Below are 9,792 nucleotides of genomic sequence, written 5' to 3'. Positions count from 1 at the left end.
CTGCCTTCTGATGGAGAGCTGCCTTCTGATGGAGCGCTGTTTACAGCTTCCTCATTCCACTCGGGACAGTTGAGCAGTGTTTGGAGTGTACCACGCACTGCACTGTCCTGCAAGGATAGTGTGTGTTCAGAAGTCTTCTTCTCCCTGGCTTGTGTGTAGGCCTCTAACTACTTCCTAGATGAGTGATTCATTCACTTTTTGAGTCACATACTCCCCTGAGAATTTGGTGAGGAGTTACAGACATTATCACTCAGGAAAAAATATGCAAACAAATATGTACATAAACGTAAGAATTGAATAAGCGCCTGGCATTGGTGGCACAGAACTTTAATCCCAGTACTCAGGAGGCAGAGGCAGGCAGATCTCTGTGAGTCTGAGGCCAGCTTGGTCTACAGAGTGAGTTCCAGGACAGCCAAGGCTGAGAAGCCCTGTATCAAAAAACAAACAAAGAATTAGACAAACAAGCATGTACCTAAACACAAGAATTAGTAAAATAGAACCCCACCCTCCAAATATTCCATAGGTGGCAACAGGACTTCAGGGTAGGGCCTTTGTTTCAATGGTTCTCTCACAGAGGAGAGCATAGCCTTCACTTATTCTGAAATTATAGACACTGGAGCCAAGAAGCTTCTTGGAGACTTAATTTAGGGCCACGCCTAAGATTTGCCGTACGTCTAACTCAATACACTGTTGATTTTATTCTGTCATCCTCCCTTGTCAAGTGGCCCCAAGCAACTCACAACTTCACAGATTTATGTACTTAATCATATGCACATATTTTAATTTTGAAATAATGATGCTGTTTGGTGAGACCACATATAGTCAGGGACATGTGTTATTCTAACTGAAACTCCCCAGTAGATGGCTTTTGGGGGAGTTCTTTCTGATTAGGGCTGTCTTGCATATTTATCCTGGAGGAGCTCACGAGCTGTTTCTGATACTTGCACTTTAATCTTCCTTAATGAACTGAAGTAAGCAGAATCATGTTCTGTTTTGGTAACCCGGTGGATTTCTTCTGATGCTCAGCTTCATGTGACTCCACCATTCTTGAAATGCTAATACACAATGCTAATTCAAGGAAGGCCCACAAAAGTTCGATTTCATTTCAGGGAGCCATGTTCAGTATTCGCAGGCCTTCTGGGAGAGTACGGCTGTGAGGAGAAGGATATTAGATGGGAAATAGGGGTGCCTGCTTTTGGGGAGCACACAAATTTAAACGTATAGGTTGCACACAGTTTGGCTAAACTGAGGTGGAATCCAACACTGCTTGCATGAATGCCTGTATAATGCGGCCATAGCTGTAAGAAAAGAGGAGCCCCGCATCTAAGACCCCAACACAATGAAAATGCAATGAATTGGAATGCCTCACAGATCAGAGCGGAATCAGAATTTCCAGCAAGGAAAATCTTTTCATGGTGAATTAAGTGGTGGATGAAGAAAAATGGTGATGAAAAAGGTAGGCACAGATCACAAACACTGAGCTCAGAGCTCACCGCTGAAGATTTAAGAACCTTAGCTAAAGCTATGCAGAATAGAATGTGGAAAATTGAATTTACTAAACAATTAAGCATTGAATTAGTCTACATCCTGCACAGTAGAAAAGTGGGGGAGGGAAGCGGGAGCAGAACTGAATAAATCAGTGGAGCTCATTAAAAGATAGGGAATATATCAGGTCTGGTGTGGCAGAAAGGAGGGCAGTTTCCTGTCTGGCATGGAATGATTCTCTGGTTCGAAGTCACCTTTTTGGAGTCCTGCTCTTAATCAGATTAACAAACGTGTTTCTGATGCGGTTAGCCTGCTGCTCTGTAGTTTAGCTTGTTATTGCTATCTTTTCTATTAATTACAAGTCAGATCGCCAGTCAAGAATAGTAGTGAGGGACAACATAAAGAAAATGAGAATGCCCAGGAGACATCACTCACAGGATCTCATGCATCCTGAGACTCCCACGGGCTCCCGCAGCCTCCCACATGCCTTGCTGGTCTTTTGTTCAATTACAGTTAATGCAATAGTTTGCCATTTTCTCCTTCTAATTATATTTTCAAGTGGGATTTGTAGCACACAGAAAAACATCCTTTTACATGTCGAGGCACCGGGGTTTTGTGCCTGGCATTGTCTGTCCCCTGGGTGCTGTACCATTCTCTCTGCAGAGCTCTGAATAAACAAGTCCCCCTTTTAGAGCTGCAGTTGTACAAACTGAAAATTTATGCATTAACTGTTTGCATTCTGAGCATGTGTTCCAGATCACATCTTTGCAGCATTCTTTCTGGTGTGCTTTGAAACACGCGTCTGCCGAAAACGCTTCTTCCACAGTTCACATGTCTCTCCATCACAGGATCCACAGATCAATTAGCACTGTTTTTGAGAATATGCATAACGGGTGGGTGACTTAAACACACAAGTGACGTGTTCTGTGACTTGATTCCATTATGGGGGTGGCAGCAGTCTTCAGGCTATGAGGGTGGGGTGAAGTGTCTATTAGAGGAGCGTTGGGTCTCCCTTTGGGTTCCAGGGCAGCAGGTCTTGTGAGCAGGGTCTTCCTTTCCTTGGCTCTGGATGTCTGAGTTGTTTGATCTCCTCAACCCTTTTTATTGTCTCTGGGATGGGTAAATGGTTTTCAAGAAATAAACAAAGAACAGTGATTCGGTTAGGCATATTCCACTTGTAAAAGGGTCGATAAACTGCACTACAGCAGACTCACGAACTGTGACCGTCTATGACCGAAATGATGTATACATATTTTACACGTAAGATCATCCTGCTTTCCCACTAATAATCTTGAAGACAAACATCGCTTCCCAGCCACGATCCAGCTCTCTATTCTGCATCCCTCCTACTGCAGGGGATGGCCAGTGACTCATGAGGCTGGTTTTGAAAGCAAGCTCTAAAAGCTCATTCAAGTCTTGTCTGGTGATAAAGAGAGATTTGGGAGAAGTATCACTGTGATTGTTTTCCCTAGGAATTGAATTTGCAGCCAATCTGAATGTTACTTTCCAATGCACCAGTGATAAGAAGCAACATCTGCTTTCTGTTCAGCAGTACAAGGAGGCTCGGCATGGGGCTGAGCGTACACAGTCCACGTCAATCTATTGGTAGTCTTTCTTTTTTGTCTCTGTGCTTGGTCCATTTGCTGTGTACCATCAGGCAAGCAGCTGACACATACTAGCTATTATGGACCTAGGTCAGATTGCTGGGTCCCGAAAGCTCCGCCAGGTTTGTCTCCTAGAATGAAGCAGAGGCCTCTGGGAACCCAGTGTTAGAGATTATTCCTCCTGTTTTGCATTTCTAGAGCAGCAGAGTACTCTACCAGAGGGTTGAAAGGATAGCTGAACTCAAGTGGCAGCACCGCCCTTGGCTTGAAATGTTTTTGGTTCCTCATTAATAAAGCACGCAACAACTTACAGACTGACGATTATAATCCGAAAGCTGAGACCGGCGGGTTTTGAGTAGACCTATGGAGCCCTGAACTAGGGCCTGTTTTGAAGAAGAGTGGGTATGCTGGCAATGGTGTCCCCTGCTGCCCTCCCCGATGTGTCCTTGTCTGATGGGATCGCACCCTGTTGGCAGATGGCTCTTACTCAGATTTCTGATTTGTGCCCTCACAGCCCTCTTGGAATAGAGATCACGATGACACGGCATCCACCCGTTCAGGAGGAACCCCGGGCCCTTCCAGCGGTGGCCACACTTCACACAGTGGGGATAACAGCAGTGAGCAAGGTAGGACAGGTGTTCTCATTCTCCCTTGCTTCCTGCTCCGTGTTCAGAGGTTGGGAAATGTCAGGAAGTCAGTTCCTATCCCGAGAGCCTCTCCCAAGACATAAATCCCACGTAATGTGAGAATCTGCTCATCTTGTTCCATTGCTGGCCCAGTTCTTCAGTGCCATCCCAGCTGCCTGTCACCTGGTCACCATCACGAATCAACTGAGGCGAGGTCAGAGAACTAGATGAGGAATATTCCAGTGTGCACAGAGAGCATAGCACTAGTGCCCGGGTGCCATGTCCTTGGGTCTTTTCAAAGGATCGTGAAGAAACCCCCATTGATAGTCCAGTTAAACAGCATCTAAAGATTCTCAGGAAGAGCTGGCAACGTAGCTCAGTGGTAGAGGGCTCGCCTCAAGGGCTCATGGCCCTCAGTTCGATCCCAGCACCATCAAAAGTAGTGCCTGTGTGCTGAGGTATAGTTCTTAGAAGGCAAATTGGTAGGTTTCCCTCTGCACTGGGTCTGAGACCATTTCTTCTGGTTTTATTTATTTTCTTTGAGGTTTAACTTCACTGCAAAGCCAGACTAGACCCAGGAGGAAATCTGCTTACTCTGTGTTGCACTTTGGCTATAGACTTTCATCAACATGGGAGTGTTCATGGACATACATGTTTTATAATAACTAGTATGAAAGCTTAGCCATCATAGTCATCTTTGGCAACAAGGAGACTCCTCGACATCCAATCTCACTTCCGCGGATTTTGAATTTTGTGTGCAATTAAGGAAATTAAAAGTTAAAAAATTAAAGTTTGCATGGGACTATGAAAGACTGCTTTGCTGAAGTTGCCGCTGAGTCCACAGTAGGTACAGTTTTCGAATTTGATTTTGTAATCCCCCCCCCTTTTTTTTGCTGGAGTGTTATTTAGCAAGCAAGGAATTGGGTTGTCTAGCTTAATTGGGGCTCATCAATTAGAACTACAAAGTCTGCGATGGATTTAGCTTAGCATGATTGATTGGAAAACAGGAGCAGGGAAGTTCATTTTTTATTTTTATTTTTTTAGGCATATTATGTGTGGTATTTTCCCCCAGAAATAACTTCTGCAGATGTAATTTTAAGCATTGGAGAGATTTTATTGTTCAAAAAAAAAAAAAAGTTGCTGACTTCATCAGAAGTAGAAGCCTAGTAAAAATGGGGCCTGGAATAGTAAACCAGTCCAGAGCTGAGGTAGAAGCAGGTAACCTCTGACCTCTGACTTTTACTGGGAAATGATATGCGGCATAAATCCAAGAGGCCTTTTTTCCTTTCAAGTGTGTGTGTGTATGTGTTATGGTATTGCCGTTCTGAGCGTGAGGCCGGTGTCAGCACTTTCCATCTGAGGCCTGGCTTGAAGAATTCTACTTACACTGGGAGTTTTCCAAGAGGTGTAATGCAATCTAAATTCTCTTTCCTATAACCCAGAACTGCTGCATGGGGTCACAACCTCGCATTTTGTTTGTTTCATTTTTGCTTTTGTTTCTTGCTTTAAAAAACATATTTCATCTGAGAATCAGGGGGCGTTTAGCTGAGGCATTACGACTTGCCGACGGACGAAATGTAGCAGGACTTAGAGACAGCAATGCGCAAGTTTCCTACAGACGATCCGATAAGAGGCTTTTGGAGGGCAAAATCCAGTCCAACATCATCTCCCTGTTGCTGTGACCAGAAATTAGGACTTTCTATGTTTCTTTCATTTGACCAATGATCTCCATGATGACCAGGGATCACTGGGAACCACATACTCTGCATGGGACCAGCTCTCCACTCCTGCTGTTTCTCTGCATACTTCTTACATTTAAAGGCCACCACCTAAATGTTTGAAAAATCTTTTTCATAGAAATCATCTCATTTGAATGATCTTGACTGGATAATTTTAAAACCATCTTGGGTTTGGAGAAATGGCTCAAGCGCTTAAGAACACTGATGCTCTTGCAGAGACCCTGGCTTCCATTCCTAGTATCCATGTTAGGCAGCTCATGACCTCTGTATCTCTGGTTCCTGGGAACCTGACACCCTCTTTGGGCCTCCTTGAGTACTATACACACGTGATGCACATACGGAAGAGCTGGCACATACACAGATGTATACGGAAAAGTAAATTCAACAGTTTCAAAAACCAATAGAAACAACCCTGGTGCCAGACAAGACAAAACAAGTCAATAAGAGCTAGGTAAGGTCTAGGATGTGCCGAGGTCCCTGTGCAGTACAGATGCCTCTGTTACAAGTTTACTACATGATAGAGTAGCCTCTTCCTCACCTGCCCACCGAAGAACCCAGCCAGTTACCCCAGAACAGCCGTTGTGAGCTGAATCATCTCTCCCACACTAACTTGCAGCAGCAGGAAGGGGAGGCACACCTCTAGGCTTCTTTGCTTTCCTCGTGGATTTTCTTGGGCATACAATGTTATTTCTGCCGGATGCAGAATGATGCCTGAAAGTGTCGCTCAGACAACTAGTTGGCATTTCCATGTTAACCCAGACCTTTCTAAACCTGTTTCCTCAGCCCTGAGACCTGTGGAGCTGAGCTTTAGTGAAGCTTCCGGATTAACCGTGCAAAGTGGCATTGGGTACTTCCCCTGTCTGCCTTTTCTGGCAGGCAAGGCAGTGGAAGCTGTGCTGGCCTTTGGTGCATAGTACATATCCTAAACAGTTATTTACACAGTTTGAGTCTATTTTAGTCAACTGGATAAATAACAGCCCTCTTCAAAAGATTTATAAATCCTTCAGTATGTCTTCATACATTCCCAATAGACATAAATAACTCAGTCTGTCAAGAACATACCCAAAGAGGTGTTTCCCCCACAGACAAGTGCAAATTTCACATTTCAAAACTTTCTTCACTACGTTATTTGAACTGAATTTATTTTTGGTTTTTGTCACTTCATTAGGATATCTGTGGGACAAAATAAGTAAGTGGCTAAAGGGATGAACAGATAGACAGACTGACAGACAGGCAAGATTAACAAGTCCCTTTGGCTTTGGTCCTCTGTTGAACAGCCTGGCTTCTGCACAGGGTAAGGCGCTAAGCAGCAATGAAGCCTGTGTTTCTGAAACTTCAAAGACAGTAAGCCATCCAGAAAAACCTCAACTTCCTGGGAAGTTTAGAAGGTGCCATAGTCCTTCCTCAGAGCTCCAGTAATTTCGAGGATACTTGAATGCCTGATCTGTTTTTATATTAATAGCTATTATAATCAATAAAATAATTTTAGGATGAATTTTGCATAAGGATGAACAACCAAATAAATTCAATTATAGGCATTCAAAAGAGAATATAGATAGGTATATAATTATGAAGCTACCAAACCTATTATGGTTCAGAGACTTAATGGTAATTCATTGTGTCCGAGTAGGTTTTCCTTTTGCTGCTGTGACGAAACATCTTGAAACAACTTAAAGACATGGATTTGTTTTTACTTTGCCTCACATTTTCGAGGGTTGAAATCTTGGAAATGTCATGCCCTCTTGCACTGCCATTGCTTCTGAGCCCGTGTGTGATAAAGCCAAACACGGTGCGCAGCATGTTGGGGAGCAGTGCGCCACTCTGGTAGACAGCGAAAGACAGAGTAAGACATACCTCAGGGACATGGCCCTGTGGCCTCCAGCCAAGCCCCACCTCCAAATCACCCATCCACCTCTGAATTTGTCAATGATGTCATCCACTGACGGGGGTCTCAAGCACTTGTGTCTACTCACCTTTCAAACAGCTATCACCTCGCAGCCACTCCTTGAACACAGGAACTTTCTAGAAGGCACGCCATATTTCAGTCAGAACGCTATCTCTTCCTCAACTGCAGTCACTTCTCATGGCACCGCTTCCTGTGTCGGCCACCTTCATTTCACATGAACACTTGGGACGCCTCTCTGGAAATTACTTCTTTAACAGGGAAACCCCTTAAACCAGGACTGAGAAGGGAGGGCTTCATGTCTGTAGATTGGGAGAGGGTTTTATGGATGTTCCTATAACACTGATGTCGTCTGCTCACTAGCTTCCTTCAAAGGATTTCCAAAGACGTTAGAGAAAAGACATTTTTTTTCTTGGCTCTCTGCTACCTTCCCATTGCTGGAGAGAAAGGAAGTTGAGGAGGAGGGCTGGGAGGAGGGCTGCTGTCAGATTCAGCCCTGAGTGCCCAGACACTGGGCTGCCCAGGTGCAGCAGAAAAGGATGTGGCAGGAAGTGGTGCACATTGGCAGGTGGGCCTTTCCACATGACTCTTCTAGCCTTGGGTTGGTGGCCGTCCTGGCGAACGGAGCACAGCTCTGTTGTAGGAAGTAATTTGGAGTGGAATATGTAGCCAGCATAGAGCCTCTTCCCACTGGATCCAACCCCTTGCTCAGGGAGGCTGCAGCTCTTCTGTCTCACAAGCAGTTTTAGCAGCGATTGGCAGAATTATGAGTTTGGGCATGTCTCCTTTTTCTTTTTGATCCAAAGTCAAGAGAACTAACTAGCTAATGATAATAATAATAATAATAGCAGCACAGGAGGCAAGGGTTGTTGCTTGGTAAGTATTTCCATCCCCTCCTCATGTGCACCAGGTCATGGGGGAACAGAGAAGCCAAGAGATGGTCTAAAGGCCACCTATTGGATGGGGGTTGAATTGAGGCTTGACCCTGGTGGTTTAACATCGGAACCCAAGTTCCTGACTGCCGCATACTATTCCACCCCCTGTTTTCATGAGCCTTATGAACAGCAAACAAGGCTATTTGTCAGACTTCTTTTTGTTGCTAGTACACTCACTCTTCTCCTGTGTCTGTGCTAGGCCAGTGCCCGGCTCTGTCATGGTGACAGCCACGCAATGGGTGGGGTCAGTGAGATGCAGGGGTACTGCTTTGCCGGAGAATAAGGACCTAGCTTTCTGTTCTTAGAGGAACGGTAACTGTGCCAGTCACAAAGGGAGCACAATGATTGATATGATTAATTTGTATTCTGTATTAAGAGCCTGTATTATTTCCCACCTTCAAAGACTTATTGAATTGAGAATAAGAGCTTAGAAAACAAGGCAGACTATTTCTCTTGCAGAACATTTCCCACTTAAAGCTCATCTGATTTTCCTCTTTTGTGAGGCTGGAGAGAAAGTATTATTTTGACACTGAAATTTGATGAGAAACATTTCAACCTGAAAGGACTTTAATGATTACAGGAAGCTCTAAAAAAAACCACTTGTGAACTTCTACTGGGGGCAGGATCCAATCAACAGAGCCACTGGAAAACAAGGGACGCTAAAGTAGTATGTTTCTTTAAAGGGGGTGTAATTGAAAAGCACAGCCGTTTCTATATCATTCCGTATCAAGAGTCGTGATGCCTCCCACCGCCCCCGCCCCCTCCATGCCAAGCTTTTGTATGAGTTCAGGCAACAGCGAGGCAGAAGGCAGTTCCCTGTACTATTGAAGGGAATTTCAAGGCAGTTGTTCAGGCCTGGGAGGCCAGCAGGCAGAGCTGCTGGAGAGGGGGTGGGAGACCAGGGGAGGGAGGTGGGGAGGACCACATTGTGTTCCAGATGACTGAGCAAGGATTTATATACCAGCTCGCCTTTTTTACATGAAGAAGAAAAGTAATAACAGCCCAAACCCGAGCATTTGAAACAGTCGGCTGTCCCTGTCCGGTGAATAATGGGATAGGTGAGAAGGAGCGTTCTGATTGGATGTCTTAATGAGCACATTTCGCACAGAGTTGGGGCTGCAGTTCCCCTTGACCTTTGCCCTTTATTGACCAAACTGACAGTTCATTTTTCACGTACTTCCAATTATGGCTTGGCTTAAGTGTTACCCTCCCTCCTTTATTTCTTTCCTAAGGACAACTTGAGAGTGGTTGAGGCCACAGAAGATATTTTAATTTGAAAAAGTTCCACAGCTCCTCAGGTTTAGGTTGTAATCTGAAGCTGCTCTCTGTTTGCTATTTTTCAGGTGAAAACATCAAGTTAATACTGCTTGTTTAGAAACAGTTACCGTGAAAAAAAAAATCCAACTAGTTTAAAAATATTTGTAACTTAGGAAATGAAGTAGTTTTAAAAATGCTTCCATTTTTCTCCTTTTTCCTTTCTTCCTTCCTCTGTCCCTTCCT

The 9,792-nt window shown here is 44.5% G+C and overlaps 1 protein-coding gene across 2 annotated transcripts in view; it reads left to right on the top strand.

Moving 5' to 3' along the window:
• Meis1 (Meis homeobox 1) overlaps positions 1-9,792 on the top strand; it is a 141,304-nt gene that overhangs the window by 28,695 nt on the left and 102,817 nt on the right. For both annotated transcript variants that reach the window (XM_005366444.2, XM_005366445.2), the window contains exon 7: positions 3,604-3,715. In XM_005366444.2, coding sequence (XP_005366501.1) covers positions 3,604-3,715 — 112 coding nt within the window. The remainder of the gene's footprint in view (positions 1-3,603; positions 3,716-9,792) is intronic.

Source organism: Microtus ochrogaster, unplaced genomic scaffold (genome assembly GCF_000317375.1).
Source record: "Microtus ochrogaster isolate Prairie Vole_2 unplaced genomic scaffold, MicOch1.0 UNK9, whole genome shotgun sequence".
Classification (NCBI taxonomy): domain Eukaryota; kingdom Metazoa; phylum Chordata; class Mammalia; order Rodentia; family Cricetidae; genus Microtus; species Microtus ochrogaster.
Note: the sequence above shows the minus strand (reverse complement) of the source record. Positions and strands in the feature narration are given on the sequence as shown.